At 38.0% G+C, this 24,408-nt stretch overlaps 1 protein-coding gene across 3 annotated transcripts in view; it reads right to left on the reverse strand.

Annotated features, from left to right (window-relative positions):
* Positions 1-578: 578 nt before the first annotated feature.
* LOC121508722 (phospholipid phosphatase-related protein type 5-like) overlaps positions 579-24,408 on the reverse strand; it is an 80,376-nt gene continuing 56,546 nt past the window's right edge. The window contains exons 4-9 of one of the 3 annotated variants that reach the window (XR_005991816.1): positions 12,050-12,170; positions 11,377-11,627; positions 7,558-7,734; positions 4,597-4,727; positions 1,830-2,018; positions 579-1,662 (exon numbers count right to left, since the gene is read on the reverse strand). Coding sequence is in view for 2 of the 3 variants with exons in the window: in XM_041785759.1 (XP_041641693.1) it covers positions 1,910-2,018; positions 4,597-4,727; positions 7,558-7,734; positions 11,377-11,627; positions 12,050-12,170 (789 nt within the window). In the remaining variant the exon portion in view is untranslated. Of the gene's footprint in view, positions 2,019-4,580; positions 4,728-7,557; positions 7,735-11,376; positions 11,628-12,049; positions 12,171-24,408 lie in introns of all 3 variants that reach the window. The other 2 variants (XM_041785759.1, XM_041785760.1) reach the window with 2 other exon arrangements.

Genomic DNA, 24,408 nt, shown 5'->3' on the forward strand with positions numbered 1-24,408 from the left:
GCAGGCTGCAGTTCTCTGGTGAGAGAAGTGCATACAGTTCGACTTAATAAGCTTGTCTCTGTTTTGTCAGATACAATGGCTGAAGGTAAGAGACTTGCCAGACTTAATATTGAATAGCCTTTCAAATGTTGGCAATGGCATCATGAAACAAGCAGCAAATCTGATGGTGAGCTGGCTTGGTTGATGCTTGATGGGTAATATGCATGTACTACACATGGAAACAATTAAATAATGGACCATAGATGCTAACAGGGTCTCATTTGCACAAAATCTGGTAATATGATTTTACTTTGCCTCTCTTTTTCATTATCTGGCATCTGACAATGTCTTTGCTGAAGCTGCTAAGTAGATTCTGTTCGTCAATGAACCAAACAAAACCAAACAAAATTTCTCCACAATGTTACCTTAAGAATTTATAATACAAGTCTGGCTTAGGAGCTAGAAAGTGGGTTTGATTTCACATCTGGAATAATCACTGGGTGGCAAAGAAATGATGCCAATTGTCAGATCTTATACTGGTACTAACAACAAAACATGCAGGATTAGAGCTCAACAACAGTTTCCTTTAGTTGTTCCTATTGAATTGTATCATATCGTATCGTTTTATATCCAATCATATTGTATCGGATCATACTGAATCTTATCGTATCATATCATACCGCATTACATCACATTGCATCGTACCACATGTCATAGCATAGCATACTGGTCCTACTGTATATGATACTATAGAGGAACACAGTAGCTCCACATTATAACAGCATTTGAGCCTCCTGCATGACATCAGAGGGGAATGGCCACCATATGACTAAGTTAGTATAACATTGTGTAACATTTTTTTAAAAGCACAATTAACAAAGACATAAAAACTCTGATTTAAATGTAAAGAAAAAAAAAAAGATAAAAGGTTTCAAAGGCTTAAAATAAAAGACAAAGTAAAACTTCAATGTGACTGAACAGTTAAACTCCAAATGGGAATAAGTTGTAAATGAAACGATAAAACTTTCAGAATATTTCACAGCATGGAATCAAACCTACAGACATTTATGAACACACACCTGAATATTGAATATATGGAAATGTATTTCACTTCACTTCAGGGATGAATTAACTGACGCCCCCAAAACAATTTTGTGTCACAAGCACAGCTCCTGTGTGTATAAATCTCTCTTTTGCCACTTCACACAATATACAGCAAGATTAAACCCATAGCGCTCTAAACAAATTAGATACAAACACAGTTTACTGAACACTTAAAAGGTTCTTCTGTGCTATTTATCCCAAAAGTGCTTTCTTCTCTGACGGCTTCTCTTGTTAGTTTCGAGGACAGAAAAAAATCTGTACTATAATGCTCGACAGTACCTACATTTAGATGATATAGTCTTTGTTTTTAATCCAGTCGTTTTCCCTCATTTTATTGTCCTGAGTGTTAAAAAAGGGTCTTTTGAGGACGATCCAGTGATTGGTATTTTTTTTTTGATCATTAAAAAACCCACACTGCTGCTGAGTTTTTGAATGGATCAAAAGTTTTATCAAGTCATCACCAGCCAACAGTCTTTAAAGTCACCGTTTGGTCTTTTTTGGACAACAGGAGAAGGAAACAGGACACAGTATTGCTTCAATAGCTCTGGCTTTCTTGAGTCGTTCATTGGGTCTTTTCACCTGAAAGAGAGAGAGAGGAGGCCATATTGGAGGATAAACAGGATGGAAGCGGACAGTAAGACATGTTTCCATGTCCCATTCGTCCGTAGCATATGACAGGTTTCAGCCATGCACGCCATGTGCAAGTGTTCCTGTTCTGCCTCCTGTGATTGGTTGAGCCTTCAGACCTGGGTGGATTTGACTCGTCGGAGAGGATTTCGTCCTTCAGGGTGAGCAGGGCAAGGCGGGGGGACTTCAATGGGCAGGTCTAAACTGCGCTGGTTAGGCAACGCCGCGAGGGGAGGAGCACATCGGGAGGGGTGGGAGATGGGATTGGCTGATGGTCATGTGATCTCAGAATACGGTAGCCCTGGAGCCTAACAGGAAGAAATAGACATAGAGAAGATAAGGAGAAGTGGAGCAGCAGATTTTAAAAACATTTTAAAGTTTCAACCAGAACAGAATACAGCCGATAAACTTCCCTAGGCAGAGATTGGGAGAGACAACAATATGAAATGGTGATGTCTAGATGTGGGATTGAGTGTAAACAACTGAGAAATGAGACAAAGACTCCATTTTTACAGTGCATTAATACAGATTATTCTATCCATCTAGAGTATTCAGATACTTCAGATGCTTTTGTGTGGATCTCCAGTACAAAAGTCAGCGTTGTAAATCACTGAGCTATCCAGCCGCTCTAGATGCCCTGCCTAGAACAAATCACAAAAGGATCTGAAACTTCATGACTTGATCTCATTGGATGCTGGATGACTGAAGACAGACCCACCTACTTGTGGATGTTCTGCCTGATCTATGGGGCTTTTATATTTGTAGTCCAATTTTGACAAATATTTAATGATGTATCTATATCTTATTTTCTAGTATGCTGTCATGCTTGTATGTGTGTCTTCTTATGGTCTGTCTGTAACTTTGCTTGCTGTGCTGCTGCCTGTCTTGGCCAGGGCACTCTTGAAAATGAGATTTGTAATTTTATAAGGTTTTCCTGGTTAAATAAAGGTTGCATAAAAATATAAATAAATAAAGTGTACTGGCATGTGATCTGTGGTATTCTGCCATGAAAGAAAACTGATTCAGATTATTTGGCTCAGCTCAAAAATAAGAGCCAATCTTTTGGTTCCCAAACGGCTTTTCATTTGGTATCATTTTGCCTTTTTACATAATTAAAACGACAACACAAATAGAAAAAAGGAAACTGTGTCTAAAAAGGGAGTTGGCCCTCATTACTCTCAAAAGGAGCCGTCTTTTTGAACCAACTCGTCCACCAACAACATGTAACTACTATCTTTGCAAAATGTCATCTTGAATGGCATTATCATTTCGATTTAGAAAGTACCGACTGGATTAATTTGCTTAAAAGTGCATCACTGTGTCTTTTAAAAACATGTTCATATTGTTCTATATCACATAAAAGTTTGAAGACCTTTCAACAACTGACAAGAACCTATAATTTAGAGAGGCAGGATTTCTACAGGTATCTAGAATTAAGAACTTACTTTGAAGAACACATCAGAAATATTGAGGAGGAGGAAGTGTGTCTGATAAAATTTTTTGTTGACATAATCAACAGTAAGACAAAAAAAATATCTCCAGAATCTACTTTTCTTTACAAATGACACTGAATTTTGAGTTTTCATTATCTGTAAGCCATAATCATCAACATCTCAAGAAATAAAGGCTTGTAATATTTCACTCGTGGGTTTCACTTAATGAAATGAGTGATGAAAATATTTAACTTTTCATGATATTCTAATTTTCTGAGATGTGCCTGTATTTATGGATCATATGGATGCATGTACAAAGTAAAGTCACTGGTATCCATGATAATGTAGTGTCTAAACCAGTTCAGAAAGAAGCGTGTACAACACATCTAGATGAAATTAATCTATCATTCAGGAAAGTAGAGTTTAAAGTCCATGTAAAGCAATGACAAATAGGTAGTTTATCTGAAGACTGTTATCAACTGCTTGATTTAATTTCAGTTATGATATAATTGCTGAATGAGCTAGAGTGAATCCATTCTAGAAGTTATAGCCCACTGTTGAAGACTCAGCAATCATGCATGGGTGCTACTTTGTGATCTTATGTACTGAGGAATGTCTGCATTTACATTGCAGATGTTCAGAAATAAAGTCATGCCTGAAAGTTGTTTAACATTAACTGCTAGCTTCACTTCAATTACTGAGAAATTTACATCTGTTCTCAGAGGCATTTATGGTCTATCGGACGATGAAAGACACTGACTGCAGATGGGTTCTAAGACTGATGCAAGAGTGAAGACATAGCCTGCTAGCAAATCTGAAGCCTGCAATTTTGTAGAAACTTGTGACAGAGCAGTAGATCTGAAGATGCTACAGCTCATTTTACCTTACTTTGTATGGGGGGTATGCTGAGCAAAGAGCCCTGTATTTTGCCAAGTGATAAAATTTTTATTGGTCTTAATCCATAAATCAGCTAAACATAGTTCTCAGTCTTTCTACAGCAACTACTTGCCATGATATCTCTTGTTTGCTTGATTTGCAAACAATAACTTGCTTTACATGGACTTTAACACACCTCTATAAAAAAAAGCAACACTGTGCTGGAGTCACCTGTGTTGCTGCACTGATGATAACTAGGCTTAATATTGTCATTGCTTTATTTTAGAGTGCTACCATGCTAGCATGTTTAACACTAAACAGAATGTGCAAGTTAAGCTGATGGGAATATCATCACTATCTTGACTTGTTTCTAAATCACAGATTTCAGTACTTTTTACACATGAAAATACCAACTTACTAGGGGACTGATGACACTACTATTGCAAGGCAAGAGCTCGCATTAGCCAGTATGAATTTCCTCAGGAGAAACACTCTTGATTTTCAAACAAATCTGTGATAGCTTATCTAAGATTTTGCCAGAATTAACCCCCCATCCCTTACCTGGACGCCACTTAACTTTTCGAGTGGACTCTCCACACGGGGCAGGGTAAGGAGGGGTAGCCCCATGGAGGGCTCTGGACGCTGTGGAGGTGGAGAAGCTGGCATGGCAATCTGTGTTGGTTGGAAATTGTTGACCACACATGAAACCTGATGGGAGAGCAGGGAGAAGACATAAAAGACAACGTGGAGAAGGAGTTTTCTTCACTTTAGTTCAGAGATGGATGATTTCTTGTTGAGTGAAATGATCCAAATGTCAATGAGAACAGATAGCTAAGAGGACATTAGCATTTTAAGAAACAGAGAAATATGGATGGAGGCATGGGAAAACTAGAGATTAACCTTGAAGAGCACTTTGATTCAACACTTGTAAATTTTCCAAAAAATGTTGAAAAATCAAGAAGACAAAGCTCAGTGGCATGGTTTAGATATGCTATGGTAAAGATAAATGTCAGTTCATTCAGCTTTTACATTTTTAAGTGTGTCCTCTTTTGCCTCATGCTTGTTCATCAGCCCATTCTCAAACTGTCTCTGCTGCTCTATCCACTCTTTCCAAAAACAATACTAAATATCTTTTCATAAAACAATCATGGTATAAAACAGATACTATTGATTTGGTCAATTCAGGTCTGGCATCCACAAATTTAGCAGGTAAAATATGTAGATACTACTTAAATATTGTGAAAAGTAGGGAATGTATTCCTTACCAAGGAATTACTTGTACATTCATTAAGTTATTTTATGGCACAAATAAGAAGATTTTATTCATCTCCTGCGGTAAAATCCATTATCAGGTGAAAACTTAAAAAAGCTGTAGCTTGTGAGGGGTCTAACTAGAGTTTTCAGAGGTGGCAGAGATGAAAAGACAAGACATTTGATCTGGGTTCAGAGCTGCTAACCAACTACAACAGTTAACTAAAGTAAACAAGAATAAACTATAAATGATTACCATGGTAACCACATTAATAAATACATCCAGAAAGCTACCTGACAATTAACATGCTACCAGCAGCATTTATTCTCACCAAAACAGGGTTTCCCATGACCCCTAGTTTGACCACTCACAAGTTGCCTGTGGTGAAGTCAGGATCTTTGTTTTTTCACTGATAAATTCCTAAGTTTCCTTAATTTCAGCAGCTTTCACAGCTTCTCTTAAGAGTTTAGTTTGAGTATCTTTATATGTACCATAAGACACTTTTATCAACACTATTTCTTGGTAAGGAGTTTATTCCCTGATTGGCCAAATATCTAAAAATATTCTGAGTACAGTGTTAATTTCGTCAACTAAAACTGTGACTAAAAATATTCGTTAACAGCCTTTTTTTCCATGACAAAAATAGACTATGACAAACAAAAATAGATCTGTGATGACTAAAACTGACAAAAACTAAGTTTAATTTTCATCAAGATGACTAAAACTAGACTAAAATGTAATGTAGTTTTTGTTGGACATTCAAAATCTGTGATATTTCTCCACTGTGGGTAGATTTGTCAAAAAAACAAAGCAATTGGAGCTATTCTGCCACTCAGCTGTAGGGACCCCTGGTTTGGCAGAGTGCATAGAACACACTACCATGATTTGGTACCAGATTTAGGCAAGAGAATAAATGCTTGGACTAACAGTAAAGACTAAAATGTGAGGACTTTTTATGGTCTAAAACTAGACTAAAACGGAAAAGGATAGAAATGACTAAAATGTGACTAAAATTAAAAATAGCTGCCAAAATTACACTACCTGAGTATAAACAAAACATTACCTACAATAGATTCAGTATTTTCATTTAGATATTATTCATTTGCTGTATTTAGAATTGAATGGGGCCAAAAGAGTTTAATTCTGATGTAAAAATGCTGAACTTGAGATCAACAAGTACATTCCGTCTCAAATTAACTTTAGTCTACCAAGTAAGAAGCAAAGGGGAGTAGTCAATGAGGGCTTCAGCCCTTAATGTCAAACATTACTACAAGTCAAAGCACAGATCTTTGAACAAACACACTGACGTATGATGTGAGGAAGTGGATAACAAACAACCTTAGAGCTCAATACGATCAATGACACAGTCATTCTCTGACCAACACAGATCCCTTAAAGTAAACAAATAAATCCCTTCATGACTCTAAGGGCTGTCTGATATAGACCTGATTATAACTCAGATTTGAAATGGGTGATCATTACCCTCAAAAATGTGAGAAAAGTGTCAGAGTGGGAAGAGGGAAAGAGAGAAAAACACACATTAAAGCTGTTAAATATCTAATCTGTTGAGATTTTTTATTTAAAAATTGGCTTTGAAACATAACACCTAAAAAACGAGAGATGGGGAAACAAACACTTCACCTTTGATTTCATTTTTTTCTAAATTGAAACCTTTTTGAAACCTTTTAAGAGCTGTCTGTAGGTAACCTTTTTTCTTTTTAATTCAAAAAGCCAACAAAACAGCTTTTATTTAAAACAACAACATTATTTGGATATCTTAATACTGTTTCCTTAGAATTTCATTGCTACCTCCAACTCCCTCAAATGTTGTTGTTTTCAATGTTTTTTATGAACTGGGCAGTATTACATGACCTTTGCTTAAGGAAATTTGCTGAACCAGACCTTAGAGAATTTTAATATATGACCCCTGATCTAGCAGTTAGGTCATGCTTCATGAAAAGAGGCTGTAGTCCCCAAAGTGGGCAGCCCGGGTTCAAGTCTTACTTGTGGCTCCTTTCTCACTGTCATCCTGAACTCCCTACTCCTAATAAAAGCTAAAAGCACAAAAATAAATCTTAAAAAGGGGTATTTTGACATGGGTGTCCATGAAACTTCTGGGGGTTCTGCAGCCAGCCTCAGGCAAACACTCAAAGAATAGTAGTTTTTCTGGAAGGTGCAGCTTGAGTCATATACTTTAAACTAAACATTTAAATGTATAGAAATTCAAATGCTTTGACCCATAAAACTATCTTCTCCTTGTCCTCTATATATCCCAATCCTTCTTACCAGGAAGGCAGCAATGGCTCCTCCAGTGACAAACCCGGCCAGGACGTCGTTCCAGTGGTTTCTGTGTTCAGTCACCCTCATTACCCCCACCAGCACGGCCAGAGACAGCAACACCAGGCACAGGGTGGGTTTGGTCAGGCGTGTCCCTTTGGTGCGAAACACCAGGGTCACATACATCTAAGGTGTATTGGAAATAAAAAATGACATGTTATTTTCTCATGGTGAGCTGTGACAGGTGTTCAGTCTGCAAGCCTTCACTGAGCCTGCTGAGATAAATCAGATTGTGCTGCTTCTTGAGCAGCCCGAGTGAGCCACAAGAGGGCGCCCTCTGCCGTGGTTTCAGAGCTGCTCAATGATACGAAAAGAAAGAACAGCCAGAAGAGCTGCAAGCTGTAGTTTAATGTTTCTAGAAAATGACAAGGACATGGCATTTTAATTAAAAAACAGAATAGCAGCAATTCAATCAGGACTAAATGCTTCTTCTAATGGAATACTTAACTCTATGAGAGACTCGCACAAACACACACTTTAGCTTCACAAAGGAGGATTTGTGTAAAGGAGGCGATGACTAAGCGTTTCCCTATGAAAGAATCAGGTTTTATTCTGTCTAGGCTCTTTTAGCAATGCCAAAAAATCCTGGATTTTGAGGTTGCTTTTTTTTTCTTCTTATCAGTTTGTCTCTTTGTCATCAGGTTAATGCAAAAAAAACAGGTTTTATTTTTATCAAATTTGATGGAGGGGTTGTAGCAAGGACCATGGAAGATCTCATTACATTCTTGATCTGATTGGACCCAATTATTCTGACTGAATTACAGGAAAAAAAGCACAGCACAACAAGAAATTTTTCCCTCTGCTTCCAAGCAGAAAAGTTTATGGTAACTTAAATTTTTTCTTTTTTTTTCTTTTACCAATGTTCTTTTAGAATTACTAATTTGACTAATTAATCCTAAAACTACTGTTAGCAGCACTGGCTAATTACTGAAAAAGATTTCAATTAATTCTGAAGACTAGAGAGCCTATGGAGTCATGAGAAGATTAGTTATTTCTTTATTTTTAATGTATGTTACTGCTACAGTCAGGCCAGGTTTAGGTTTGACTATCAACTTTATAAGATTTGGGGATTTGATAAGACACATGCAACATAAATCATTCAGGATTAAATCTCCCTGAGAATTTTGCCATCCATAAAGTTTGTCCCGATCTGCAAGGGCCTGCTGTCCTGACATACCATCACGCTATATGCTGCGGCATGTAAACAAAGTTGTGAGAAGAGTATCATGGTGGATTGTAGTAACTAAGTGATCAGAATCTTGGCAAAGTTGCCAAATTTACTTCAGCATGGTAAGAGTTTGAGGAAATGCGCTGTATTCGATGTGTTGCAGTCTCCTGACCCAGCTACAGCTAATCATAGCGGAAGTAGTCAATATGTAACGGGTACAAAACACAGTTGAATTCTTGTATTTGTTCTTCATCTGATCATTATATTATAACTGCTGTAATTATTTCAAATACTAAAGAGAATTTAAGAATGTTTCAACTTGCGTTGCTATAATCACCCTTATATGTTGTTTCTCTTCACTTCCATTGTTTTTGCTAATGCTATTATTATAATAATCAATTTACATGGATGTTTTTGTTCTCCTGTTATCATGGACATCGAAGGCTTGCTGTTGTAAATCCAACTGTTTCATCTACCAAAATATTTAATCCTATTATCATTACTAATGTAAGAGCAATACTACCTTACTGCTTTATCTATTAATAATACTTCTCTTTATTTCATCACCATCCCAGCTGCCAATGCTAATATTGCATTTTTCTGTTTACTATCAATCAAAGCTGTTATTGCTAATTTTTCACATATTGCTTCCATCCTTATTGAGGTTATAGCCATAATCCAAGAAAATTGGAGATAAGTTTAAGGTTGTTTTGTTGTTTCTCTTGTCCTTCTCCTCTTCTTGCTCTTCTCCACCCTTACCCCTCCTACTAGCCCTTCCCTACCACAGCGCAGCATCAGCAGAAGGCTGTGAACATGAGTCTGGTCTCCTCAACATCCCTGAATGTTAAAGAGAAGGTTTTTGTTGCTACTGTAACAGGGCTAAATACTGCTAGTGTTGAGCACATGGCGATAAATGCTGGTCTTTATTATAATAGGCTATATCGGAGAGTATGGTGTGGACTGCCCACTTTGTGAAGTGTCTTTAGATAACTTTGATTATGAAGTGGCGATCAACAAACAAAGAATGATTGACTGTTAGATGTACCCTTTTATCTTAAGGTAAGGAAAAAAATTTCAACAAATATTTCAAATGTATTTTTTGTTAAATATGAGAGCGTTCCCCCTCCACCCACAGTTACTGTAAAGAGACCCAGTAGTGCTGAAACTCTTTTCACTTTAGCAACAAATTAATGAGGAGAAATAAGATTCTTCACTATCAGTGGAGCCAGTTGGTAAATCAAAACCATGCCAAACATTGGCAGCAAAGCGCAAAAAGATCTTTTCCACCATATAAATACCACTAAAGCTGCATCCATCCAATTCACTGTACTGGCTCAATCCAGTCCATCATTACAACTCAAGGTCAGCCACTAATCTCCATCCTGCCTTTTTTAGGACAACTTTTTCATAATTGTCCATCTGACTGCAGGGACCTCATTGTTGGGACAACTTACTCATATTAGAAACTGCACCAACTTAAATTCATTCAAGAAACAAACTAAATATTATTTGTTGGACCAATTAAGCACAACAAATGCTTAATTATTCTCTGACATTACTGTCTATTTTTCTGCTTTGTGTTTTCTCCTGTCAGGATGTTGTTCTTGATATCTTATTTTAGAACTTATTTAAATGTATCGTAATAATTAGTACGATTTGATGTTCATCTGAATGTTCAATTTCTTACCTAGATGGGCCACTTGACAAACCCACTCAGGTTTCTTTGGCTTTTCCTGCACATTTATTCAATATCTGACTTCATAATTATCATGCTCTGTATGTATTATATTTCTTGTTTTATTCTGTATTGTTTTTTTCCTTTTATTTGTTCAATATGTGCAACACAATTAAAAAAAAATACCGACTGCTATTGTTTCAGACTTGTAGTGCAACTAAACCACGCCTAAGTTACCACCTCTTTTTTCTTATGTGACACTCATTGGCCCTGTCATTCTCTGATTATTTCAGCTTGAAGCTCTGCAAGATGGATCCACCTGATAACAGGTAGAATCTAGTCGTGGTTGGTTTTTACTTAAGTTTTACATATTTTGAACACACGCAAATGATTCCTTGTTAAGAATGACAACTGTTTAACTGATGATAAAGCAGCATTAAATGTTTTTTTCAACCCACAACCAGCACATGGATACAACTTACAATGCCTTTTACCCATTTAGACCTGATGCAACATTTTGGTGGATGTACCTTTAAGAGTTGATGAGACACTGGCATCGTTCTACCTTTAACATCTGATGCAGCATCTGAGTTGCTGGTTTTACAACACTTGACTGATGAACTGTTACATGAGTCACTGAAATACACTTGTACAACTGTGCGGTTTCTCAGAGAACCCTTAGGTTTTGGAAAGTTGTTTTCAAACAATACTTAGGTTTTATATGGCCTTTTTAAGGTGGCCTTAGGTCTAAATGTGTTAAAATGATGACCCTATATAAAGTGTTAACAACATTTGTTTTACCATTGATGTGGCAAAATTTAAGCAAAGAAAAATTTTGTCCTATCACAAGCTTAAACAACAGTTATGACCCATCACTGACAACATTATCCTATCAACCCGTTGCCTGATTAAAAAGTTTCCCTACCACTGTGTAGACGGCTGAATAAAAGCTGAGTGCTGCATCTTTGGAGGGGAAGGATTTGCGAGCAGACGCCACCAGGTATGGGTTTCCTGTGCAGGCGCGGTGCTCTGTGATGTACTGCAGAGGAGATTGGCAGCCCAGAGCGGTGTAGTTTGGCTTGCATGCTGTAAGGAAATGAGGTGTCTGGTTTCCTGTCACCACTTGACCTGCATTGGCAAAGATGGTGGTGGTGAAGAGGCCAAAGGAGTAGACACCTGTAGGAGAGAAGATGGAGGAAGTGACAGGAAGGGAGGTTGTTGTTTGTACATGCAAAATAATTGGATCACTGCCTCTGGTAGGAGTCAAAGAAAAACAGTGAAGGGTTACGCTGAATGGTAACTGTGTGGGAGTGAAAGGCCAGACAGACATAGCCCTCACTTTTATGCATCACTTCAGAAAAGTCATAACTTGGTTTAAAAGTGAAATGATGCGAAAGATCAGAGAATATCAGCAGAACAGGACACGAAGAGAAGGGCAAGAGAAATTAGTCCACAGGAGACCTTAAGGAAGGACACAGGCTCTTTCTGGCCTTGTAACAAAGAAGCAATGTTGTAAGCCTTCGTGAGACTTCCCCCTAGAGTGCAGAGACTATTTAGTCAGAGCAGAAAAACCTTTAATCATTTGGACCACAACTGACCTAGAAAACGTACGATCCTGCGAAGGAGAGGGTTGAAATAGCAGCAGTCGGCGGTCACTATGGTCTTCTCTTGAGCTCCCTCCGCCTTCACAAAGAAGCTGGTCACTTCCCCGATCAGAATCTGGGACAAAAGAGAAATAATCACAAACACTTTAGTCAAACCAAAAGCTTAAACCGCACATTAATGTATTTCAATGAATATTCTGTCTGTTAACTACTTTGTGTGCCCTGCAGAATTATTCATGAGTGTTCTTCTGTCAGCCTTGCAAAAATTACATTTTTATTTGGCTAGTTTTCTTTTCCCTCACCATTTGGCTGTTTTTATGCTGCATTAGTGAATCCAAACATTAACACCTCCCATTCAATCTTATCAGTGGGAGTTTGTCCACCTCAGTATCTCCTTCTATCTCTCAATTTCTCTCTTTATTTCTCTTCCACTTCACAGCTGCTCAATAAAACCATCACCATCCTTTGATTGCTAGTGTCATATGGGTTAATAACTGTAAAAGAGAGGATGGGTTTGGACATAAATTAGATTAATCAGACACATCTTTCATGGTTTTTATATCATACCACAGAGGTATTAATTCAAACCTTAATAAAACCTTCATTATATTTTTACATTTATTGCCCTTTAACTCATGTTTAAAGAGCACAAACCTTGAGCCTCTGGCAGCCATTTGAGGAGCAGTTTTGATAAATAAAGTTGAAGAAGAAGGATCTCTTTTGACTGACCTAATACAATTTAACACATTTCTGGACCACACTTCACCCTACACATTTAACCTGTCTGCCAACAGAGGCATGTAGGAATGGGGGTTACATGTTCATACTACATGCATGGCCCAGAGCACAGACATTGAGACAGGCCCATCCTACTATGGCTCTCTGTTCTCACTGTGATGGATGAAGGCTGAGGTTTAAACTAGCACTCATGTTACAGGCAAAGAAACATGTATGTGAACCTCAGTGAGAGCTGTGAGGCTTATGTGTCAACTATATGAGGTCTATGGAGGATGAGTTCTGTCATGGATTTCAGGCAAAAAACTCAAAAGGGAGGACCCAAATGCAGATAATACCAAACTGATTTAATAAACAAACAAAAGAACTACTTACAACTTAAACACCAGAATCAAAATCAAAGAAACAAAACAAAATCCAAAGGAGCACAAGGAAGCACGAGGAGCTGACACGAGGAAGACATTTGCAATAAATCGACCCAGACACAGGGAGACACAGAGCTTATATACACAGGGAGTGATTAACAATGGCAGACAGGTGTGGACAATCAGACACAGGTGAAACTGGTGAAGGATAATCAAAGTGGAGGGAAACTCCGGCAGGAAGCAAAACTGGAATCACACACAAGGGAAGGCAACTACAAAATAAAACAGGAAACATGGAACTTAACACAAGAAGCACACAAGGACTGAAAACTGGACACAAGAAGCTAAACTACAGAAACACTGAAAACACAGGAGGATACAAAGAACCAAGGAGGAAAACTCAAACACAGGGAGTAAAACTAAAACATGAAACAAAACAAGAAGCACAGGGAAACTTAACATGAAACAGGGAATTAAACTAGACATGAAATACATTGAGTACTACACATGAAACACAGGGGAAAACCTAAACATGGAACACAGGGAATAACTTAATACAATAAAAAACTAGACACATGGAAAATAACAAAAGCCCAAAATACACAGAAACACAAAGACTATATAAAACACTAAAAGCTGAACAAAGGAAACACAAGGGCTACAGATAACATCTAAGAACTAAACCAAATACAAAGTCAAACTAGAAAGCACAGAATTCACAAAGGATAACCATAGGAAAACTCAGAAACATAATAAATCAAAACCTGGATCATGACAAATTCTTTGTTCTTATGCAGCCCTGAGGTGGTCCATGTAGGGGGAATGGGTTCTAGGCTTTTATTCTTTTCATTTGCTTTTGTATTTGTGGTTTTGTATTGTTATGCTATATTTGCTATTTCAAAATTACACCTACTACAAAGTCCCTAAACCTGAGAATGTCTGACAGGAAGCAAAAACCACAAATTATTTTCTTAAACAAAGATTTAGAGTCCTAAAGTCCTATATATATATTTAAGCATATACAGTGCCATGAAAAACTATTTGCCCCCAGCAAGGGTTTTCAGCCACTGATGGAACTCTCCCAGGTGTGAGGGCTAGGCAAAAAGTGAAAAAAGTGAGAGTGAGAGAGAGAGAGAGAACGAGAGAGAGAGAGAGAGAGAGAGGTAGGCTGGCCACTCCTGGAAAAGGCTCACCCCCATTCCAAGTTTTCTCCATTTGTGGATAATGACTCTCAGTGTGGTTCGTTCGACTTCCATAGCCTTAGAAATGGCTTTATAACCTTTTCCAGATTGATAGATTTCAATCATTTTGTTTCTCATTAGTTCTTAAATTTCTTAAGATCACTGCATGATGTGTTTCTTTATGAGATCTTTTAGTCTACTTTATCAGACAGGTTCTATTCATGGGATTTCTTGATTCAGCGATCAGGCCTGGATTTGGATGGTAGAATTTAACTTAGCTTTCCAAAAGATGTGGTTAATCACAGTTAATTCATGAGGTATGGGGGGGGGGGGGTCTGATGATCAGAAACATTTGAAAGTTACAAATATGGGGGAAAAAAAAGAAATCAGGAAGGGGCAAATATTTTTTCACGACACTGTATACTTCTGTTAAAATTGGTGTTTAAATACGAGGCCTTATGGAGATTCCTTTGCTTTTTGTGGTCAGACCCTGGTAGACACTTGAGGAACTGCACTGTTTGCATTTCTGCATTAGGATTAGGGTTAGTTAGTTAATTTTTCATCAACTGAGTTTGCTATTTAGTTTGGCAAAGGATCCAACTGTATTGAAAAATACACGTAGTTCTGATTTGAAAGACACCAATTAAGTGACTCTCAAGACTTGGAGGAGAGTGTATTCTAAGTCCATCAATAACCAAGACTGTGCCAAGTATTCAGCTGAGCAGCCTATGTACAATGCACCAAAAGCAGATTTTAGCAAACTGCACCAGCTTTTTGAACAAGCAAAATCTCTTTTGTTACAAGTACATCATAACTTGCATAATAGTAGGTTTATTAGATGAGTCAATGATAGCCCTTCTAACATATTTATAACTTGAAAAATATGTCCTTGTCCATGTTTCAAACAAGAAGAACAATAATGGGATCAAATTAGGGTCATTTGTATTTGAAAAAAATGGTGAACACTGGGATGAGATCAAAAATAGTAGTGGATAATACAGCTGAATCTCAGAAACGGCTACAGAGAGAAAGTTCACAACTCTTAACATTTTCAGCGTGTTTGTGTTCAGCCATGATCATAAATTAGCCTCAATTTTTACAAAACAAGGACATAAAGAAGTAGAATCGGTTCTCTTATTTCTCCAAATGTTATCCTCAGTAATCACACACAGAAGTTGGACTGCACTGTACTCATTTTGCAGGGAGTTTACATTTTTGGTTGGATATGTTTCATGTCTCTGGAGCTGATGGCAGTTTGGCTTCTCACTTCAGGCACTTTGGCAGAGCTGGTGGGCGCCAAAGATTAGTCAGCTGGATTATTGCTTTTAAGTAGCACAAATGTACCTCCAGGCTGCTCCACAATCACATCACCCACTGCCAGTGATCAAAATGACTCCATACTCCCACTACTGGTACAAGACAAAGTCTAGATGACTGCTTTTAACTTTGGTGTCTGGTTGGATGTATTTTCGTGTTATATGGTAAAAGTACAGCTCTTTATTTTCTCTTGAATTGTATACTGATAATGATGCTAAGGAAAAAAAATGTTGAATATCCCTGGCCTCTTATGACTTTTTTTTAGAAAAATTATACAATAACAGGACTAGTCTACTTAGGCCCAGTCCCATTTCTAATATTTTACCCCTACCCTTCTTTCCAAGTGTCATCTTGCTCCTAGGAACAGAGTAACAAGGCGCAGGAGTGAAATCTTGCCCTTTGAAATGAGACGATCCTTAAAGACATATGTTACTCACATGTTTACATGACCTGATGTTTCCAATATAATGTCTACAGTAATGGAAATTTCTCTTGCGCAGGCTGTTGGCATCCTTTTGTGAATGCCAGCAGCAGCCCACTGAAAGGCTAGAAGAGGACAATGTCTAAAATACTACATGCCTGTGGATCAGCTTTTGGTATAGATAGGGTATGGGAGATTTCCAGTATTGCTAGATTTGGAGTGTTCCTCTGGAAAATTGATGCATAATTGACCAATTTTATCCTACAGTGTTGGTTTCAGACAGAAATCTGAGTTCATTCATCCTTTCTTACATCCCAGCCTTCTTCTTATCAGGGCTCCCCTGTTTGTCAAAAGGTCAATGTTTCTCTGGCTCAGAGGGGTTGAATGCACGGCTTCCAGGTGGTGAATTCATCTAGATCAACTCCTGCAAATCTATAGGCATGAATTTGTGCTTGACCTTAATTAGTGATAACCACAGTGACTAAACCATTGTCTTTTTGACCAATAAAACTTTTATTTCATTGCAATGGAACCCTTACCTATCCAGAAGGACCATACATAGAAAAAGAACTGGAAATAAGGATGCAGAGATGCTAAATTAGTATCCAACAGGCCATGTTTATCATACTGTAGCTACAGTGAAACCTACTTTTCATTTTTCCATTTCCTGTTGATGTTACTGTGAGAGCTAATAGAAATAGGAACCGTGCGGCTATAAAAACATGTATCTTTTATAAAAGGAACACCAGGTAACAAGTGGTTTTCACAGCCCTGAGGGTGACTTTTTAAACTCTGCGCACAAAAAGCATCCTTCTTTTGAACTGCATTTGTGATAGCAAACTTGAGTATCTGTGGGTTGTGCCATTATATATTTAGGGAACAAGACTGCAAAAGATTCCAATACCATGACAAAAGTCTTTGCAGTGTTTCTGCAACAGAAAAGGATGTAGATTTAAAGGGGAGATTGATGTGTGCTCTCATCTAGGCTCATGTTTTAAACTGAAGTAAGAGTGCTGAATACACGGTTACTGTCCTGACGCATTTCTAGGAGATGCTCTTGTGAAGTGAGTGTGGGAGAAGAGGAGGAAGAAGAGGATTGGAGGAGACTGCATTTACTGATGATAGTCAGTTGCATCCAAAGGGACAGAAGGCATAAGAGACTTGTAAACACTGTTGTTGGCAATTAGCTTGAAACCAAGATCACAGATTAAGCAAAGAGGTTGATTGCAACATAATTAAAAGTCTCAAAGGCTTATTTGAATTTTTCTATTGGCTTCTACAGCTGGTTATGCAAGTGTTTAAGAAATGCTGCATGTGTAACCTAAGAAACACAGACATCTCTAATAAATGCAAAGCACTGATACAAGTGCTGAATGTCTACAACAACAGACACAAACATACATAATGTAAAAACATTCCTAATATGATGTTTTTAAATACTCATAAAGACATTGAAACACCTGATTTATTTCTTATGCATTGAAAAAAAATGGCTTTTTTCCCCAAAATCCTTTTTAGGTTTGGTTTTCATGTCTTTATTTGAAGAGGGCAGTGGATAGGGTAGGAAATCAAGGAGAATGAGGTTGGAATGAAACATGAGAAAGTAGTAGCAGGCCAGACATAAACCCAGAGCTACCTGCTTGAAGGACTATAGCCTACGTACAAGGGGAATGACCTATAACTGCTAGGCCATCTTTATTATTGACTGTTTAAAACATATCTGCAGTGACAGTGATGTTATTTAATGGTTTCTAAGCAGGTTTTATAGAACTCAGTGAGACAGTCACCATATTGAAAATGCTGACTCCAACAAACTTAAGCTTCTAAGCTCATCAACTAGCAGACAGAGAGGTGCTGTTGGGGCACACCAAATTAATATCTTGGTTGCTTGAAACAACTGTCTCACTCATCATCCAACACACATTTTCCAACATAAACAATGGATGGGATTGGATGTGCATGTTGATGTTGTTGATGATGCACACTGCAGGAGCATGTGGTAGGGGTCATGACAGGTCTGCAAATAGACAATAAATATATATTGTTTTAAGAAGCCATAGCACCATAACACAAGTACTTAGCCAGCGAGTTACAGTCAGTTCACATCTGAGGGTAGCATTCAGCCACTTACCAAGCTATTATTACTCTTGCTGAGAAATAGCTGAAAGCTAGTGTTACCTATTGTTTGAATTATTAAATAGGATAGAAAATGTGTAAATTATTTGCTGACTTAATATTCTATGAACAGCTAGCTACAAATTCTAGGTAACGTTACCCTAGGTAGAAAATTGAATGCTACTATTAGCTGTTTAATTGTAGCTGGTGATGGAGAGTAATGTCAATCAAATAGAAATATGTATAATAAGTGACTGCATAAATATTCACCCCCTTCAAGTCAGTATTTAGTCAATGCACCTTTGACGACAATCACAGCACTGAGTCTGTGTGGATAGGTCTCAAGCTTGCACATCTGGACACTACAACTTTACTCCATTCCTCTTTTTAAAACTGCTCAAGCTCTGTCAGACTGCACCAGGATGGGGCTTGAACAACCTTTTTCAAGTCCAGCCACTCCAGATCACTCACCTTGTTGTCTTTTAACCATTTCTGTGCAGCTTTCATTGAATCCTTCAGGTCGTTGTCTTACTGGGAAAAAAAATCCCTTCCAAGCCATTTTTCTCTTGTTCACTGAATAAGATTGTCTTCCAGGATTTTCCAATATTTTGCCGCATTCATTTTACCCTGTATCTTTAGAAACCTTCAAGGGCTGGCTGCTGAGAAGCATCCTCCACAGCATGATGCTGCCCCAACCGTGCTTCACAGTAGGGATGGTATGTTTGTGGTGATGTGCAGTGTTTGGTGTTCGCTAAGCATAGTGTCTTGCCTGATGGCTAAAAAGGCCCATTTTGGTCTCATCACACCAAAGAACTTTCTTCCACTTGACCATGAAGTCTTCCACAGGCTTTTTGGGGATCTTTAGTAGAGATTTAAACTGAGTTTTCATCAACATTTTCTCCATTGAAACAAGATTTAGTCTGAAATACAGTCCAACATCACCCTTGATTTCACACTGAATTCAGATCGACTTAAGAGCAGATAGAAACAGAGAAACAGGTGTTTATGAATTAAAGGTCTTACTAATATAGTGCATGTCCCTGGTGTGAAGTCTGAACTTGATACATCATTGAAGACGCTTTGGCTCCATTAAAGAAACCAAAGATAATGATATCAGACTTTTAATTTTCTAATTTTTCCTTCTCTCACATATGTCCTTGCTGCTTCTCACCGTGTGGTTACCATGCTTAATATCATTCTCTCAATTACTTTTTTAATGACTTACTCACCCGAATGTGTTCTTACATCTAAAGTGAACAATGATGGGCTCCCACTGTGCTGTTCCACACTGTATTTCTCTCAGTCATGTACTTCAAAGTATCCAGTGTCAATACTAATTGCTTTTCACACTGATTTCACTAAAAGGTTGCTTCCTGCTGTTTCAGAGAGCATCCAATTAAATCACAATAAAAACTCTGAAACAGAAATGAAAGGTATTGATAGCTCTGGGCTTTGAAATAACCTCTGTTCAATCTAGTAGCTTGCAATTTCAAAGTCGCTCTGCAGATATCAATATTTATACAAAGAGTACACCATGTTGTCAGTTTTGTTTTTAAGCTTTTCCTCTCAATAAAAGAGCAGAGCTTGAGGATTTCCACTTGATGTGTTTCAGGCCTTTCAAGTTAACCCTGGTAAGATGGATATCATACTGCCATGTACTGCATTTGAGCTTAATCAAAACTTAATAATGACTTATTTCAGCACTAAAAATCACCTTTCCCAAACCTAACTTTTAGCAACTGATAACATTCCCCATGCTAGCTATACCTTTAGTTTAGGCAACAAAACGTGGTGTTAAGAGCGAACAAATTCAGACACCCTCTCAGAGTATCATGTGAACATCCCCTTGCCGTAGAAATAGCAACACAAGATATTTGTGCCAACTGTCTACTAATTGTATAATAGTTAGATCACTATAGAGTGAAAACTAAAGGTCTAATTCTAAAGGCATGTTTCTGTTGCCCAAACAAAGGATAAAAACATAAAGAATATAACTCATGAATAATAATGATGTTGCTCTATGTGTGTTGATATCCTTTTGGCCATAAGAGCACATAATAGTTGTTTGTTTTTGTGCTGTCTTTGGAAATCTACACTGTCCATCAGTGTACTGCTTCCCCTCCTCCCCCAAACCTTCCTCAACATTTCATCTACAGTAAGAGCAGATATTTACAGGACTCAACTCCATTCAGATATGCTGCCAAAAGATGTTTTTCACTCTTTATTTGAAATATTTCAGACAAAAGAAAGTGTCTTTTCTTCTGTTTGGAAGGTCTGTTGGTTCCCTGTAAAGTGTACTCTTGCAACCACCATTGTGCCTCTAAATACAGTGTCTCCAAGCGAGCAGGGCCATCTCTTTTGCTCTGTGTGGTGGCAGGACTAATGGCTGGAGAGGGAGGGGCTCACATGGAAAAAAAGCAGTGATAAAAAATACACTAATTGCGCTTCTGAGATAACCATCAACAAGCTGGAGAAAGTGTGGTCCCGTCAGTGTGAACAAAGTGCTGAGAGCAACAAAACCAGGAGTTTGAATTTATTCCCTTTTTTTTTTTGGAAAGTCATTATTGACTTACATTTCATATTTACTTCATCAATATTTATCATGTTGCATGTAACTAAAAATGTACTGGTAACATAGATGTGGGCACATTTTTAAATTAAAAAGATGCCTTGATTAGAGAGAAGGGCACTTGATAACAGGTGGAAACAGAGCTGCACTTTCTAACCACCTGCCCCTTATTCAAGGACATCAGAGACGAGTTCTTTTCACTTTCACCAGCAAACAAAAATAATTCACCAGCATGAACGCTGAACAGAAACATCCATATCTGCTTGATGAAGTGCAAAACTTTAACAAATGCTGCAGCATGTTATATGAGCTGTTGTGACCACAGAAGAACCTCAAACACCACACCACCACTGCAGTGTTCCTGTCCAATGTGTTGAAACTCTTGACCTACCTCCAAAATATTTTACACAAGAACTGCATCTCACATTCCCATGAAACAAAACTAAAAATAACAAGCATATGCTAACAATGCCTTCTAAAACATATTGTCAATCATCTCTTTAAAAACATAAAATACTGATGCCTCTCTCTGAACTATCAGCAATTAATTCCCCAACAAATAAAGCCCGCCCATGAAAGATAAGTAAGCCAACCCACGAAAGCTACGAAAGACAAACACCATGAAGGAATATCTGCACTTTTTAAGTCCCTGTAAAGTGATCGAAAAATCTGTGTTTTGGGTTTGTTGTATGATAGGCCACTGTGTTATGAACCAACTGACCAAATTTGAGATATGACAAACATCTCTTAATTTAAAAATTAAGCTTCAAAATCATGAAAAATAGGCAGTAAAATCTGCTCTAGGATGGTGTGGGTATGTTGGTTGAATGAGCTGAAGCCACGCCCACTCATGAGAAATATGATCCTCTCAGACGAAAAAAAAAAATGCTTTTGAGCAGGGCGCAGCTGTCTGCCTCTGTCAGAGCAGAGGGAATTGGAGAGTTCGAGATTAAATTTACTGTTTTCTGGTACAAATCTCTCTGTTATGATACTTTCAATGACCCGTAGCTCACTGTGGCTGATAGATTTGGGAAATTTACCTCACAATGAACAAAAACACAGCATAGAGCTGGCTGTTAACTTCCAATCAAGGCAGTGACGTCAGCTAACAACAGACAGTACTGAGATGAACGGCTCAGTGAATTTAAATCATTGTAGCGTTAGAGGGACGGGGTAACTCCCCATCAAAATTGTTGATGTCATGGGCTAATATATTTTCCCTGCTCAAATTAAACCAAGCCAGAAAATAGGTGAACAACTTTCTCAGATCTAAATCCAAAATTCAGGCACACATAGATCTCAGTGTTTTCACACGTTACAGCAACATTATTCCAACATACCTAATGTGTTAGACACAAAATATAATATAAAGACACACAATTTGGGACTTTACAGGGAGTGGCTGACACTGAACTTAAAATATGTGATTTATTGGTGCATTTTCTGATTAAAACAGTTGTAAAATGAGCTATAATTTTGCTAATTACACCTACAGATACAGCTTTATGTATTTATGATGTTTTTTTTTTAAAACAAAGAATAGCTTTGAAAACCTGGTTTAAAATTAAACATGACATTACATTGCCAATCTTGCATAAACAAGGCCACCTGCTACCTCCCTTCCCTCTCGCTTTCACTCATACACTCAGAATCCATTTCAGCAGAACTTTAGTCACACAACACTGATGTTTCGAGATAGAGCAACACCCTGCTTGACATTTTGTTACATCTGAAAAACCACAGATGTCATTTTTTTGCCATATTGATTGTCAGCAACAACAAATGCACAGGTACAAGGACACACCTGCAGACACATGAAACAAAACTGCAAAAATCTACCTCCAAACAAAAAGATTTCTGGCAGTGAGAAGCATAATAAAAATCCTCATCTGGAATACAAATGGTCATGTGTGTCGTAGAAAGTTCATAAAATAAAAGAAAAGACAAAGCTTAAAGAATATGTGTGCGTTTGAGTTTGTATGTGTGGAAAGGAAGGAAAAGTATAATTAAGAGATAAGAAAATAGGACGAAATGGGAGATTGGGAGACAAGCCATCGAGGCGAGTAAGAGATAAGATTGCCTGACATTCAGCAATCCTGAAATGCAAAACACAACAGATTTTCCAGTGCATTAGTCTGCCTCTAATGGAGGGGAAGATGGTGGGGTTATTTTAGAGGATTTTTGAGGGTTGAGAGGATGTTTTGAGTGGTGCAGATGGGGAGTGCCAGTGTGCCAGCAGGAAGCCCACAGCAAAACACACCCTCTGATTCACGCTGAGGTGTCTGCTGTCGTCTCACTGTATGTCATCAAACAAGCATTTCTGAGGCTACGGTAGGCACACATGCATTCATAAAAACCCTTAAAAACTCTAAAGTGAAAATCCATGTTGACAGATTCTGGTTGAAATAAGGACAATTCTCTCTAAGTAAGACTTCAAACAGATGTGCATGAGTTAGGGAAATAAAAATACATCCAGTTATGGGATGTTTCATTTTGGATGAGAAAAAGCACAAAAATGTGGCTATGAAATTTAAGAAGTAGTCAGAAAAACCTTTATCTTTCATCTAATACATCTTTGTGTATAAAGCGGGTATCGGAGAAATGCCAGTGGAAGTTTCTTGACTGTGTTTTTCTAAGTTGAAGAAAAAGTTTTCACTCTACTGGGCTCAACTGGAACAAGGTGGGCGCCAATTAGTTTTGAGCTGATGTTGACAGCGTTATGAAGGCAATCACTGTGTTTTATAAGGCCACTTCTTCATATCTTGTGATGGTGGGAGGGATGTCAACAACTCAAAGGAGGTGTGTTTAAGTCAAAGGCAGGCATTTGTGAAGGCGAAAGAGAAAATGGGGTTGTAGAAGAGAAAGGAGAAGAAAAGAGATAAGGTAGGAGAGTAAAACAAGAAGGAGGAGTTAATGAAAAATGAAAAAAGAGGGTAAGAAAAAGAAGAGTGAGTGGCACCCACCGTCTTCCCCTGCCTCAGAGAGCACAAATAACACAGCCTTCATTGTTGAAAGAGAACGTGTGAGAAAGCTGTAAATAAAGGTTTGTCAAGGGGAACACTGAAGTTTCTAGTTTTTGACAACTGTGTAGATAAGTTGAAAGAAAGAATACAGGGACAGAGGTGGAACAGAGAGGAGCGACTGTGGGAGAAACTCTGGAGGTTTTGTGGGCCTTAATTGGCTTTCTTTTATTCTCTCCCTCTGTGACAGAGTCAAAGTCAACCAAGAAATTTGTTGTACCTGTGAGCGTGACTCAGTTAAGTGTGTTTGTGTGTGCATAATGTACGATGATAATGCAGATCAAAAGAAGGGAAACATGGAAAAATAAATCCATCAAACAGTGGTGAGAGCACATAAGGGTACTTTATAACTCCTTAGTAAATTTTGATGATCCTTGTAGAGAAAGCTGAACCTTGTATTCCTCTGCTGTTTATTTCCTGTACATCTGTAAGTTGTGTTTTTGATTTGGATCACTCTTGAGCTCTTTATGCTTTCATTTTGTGGGGGCAGCAGATAGAGCAGGATACTGGGAATACTGCAAAAACTTGAAGGAGCTGAGGGTTACAGGATTCAGTCTGTTTCAGATTAGGTGTGTGTTTGCTGCGTCTCTCTGTCACAATCCTGTCTTTCTTCACAAGTATTACCTCAAT

This window comes from Cheilinus undulatus, linkage group 4 (genome assembly GCF_018320785.1).
Source record: "Cheilinus undulatus linkage group 4, ASM1832078v1, whole genome shotgun sequence".
Lineage (NCBI taxonomy): Eukaryota > Metazoa > Chordata > Actinopteri > Labriformes > Labridae > Cheilinus > Cheilinus undulatus.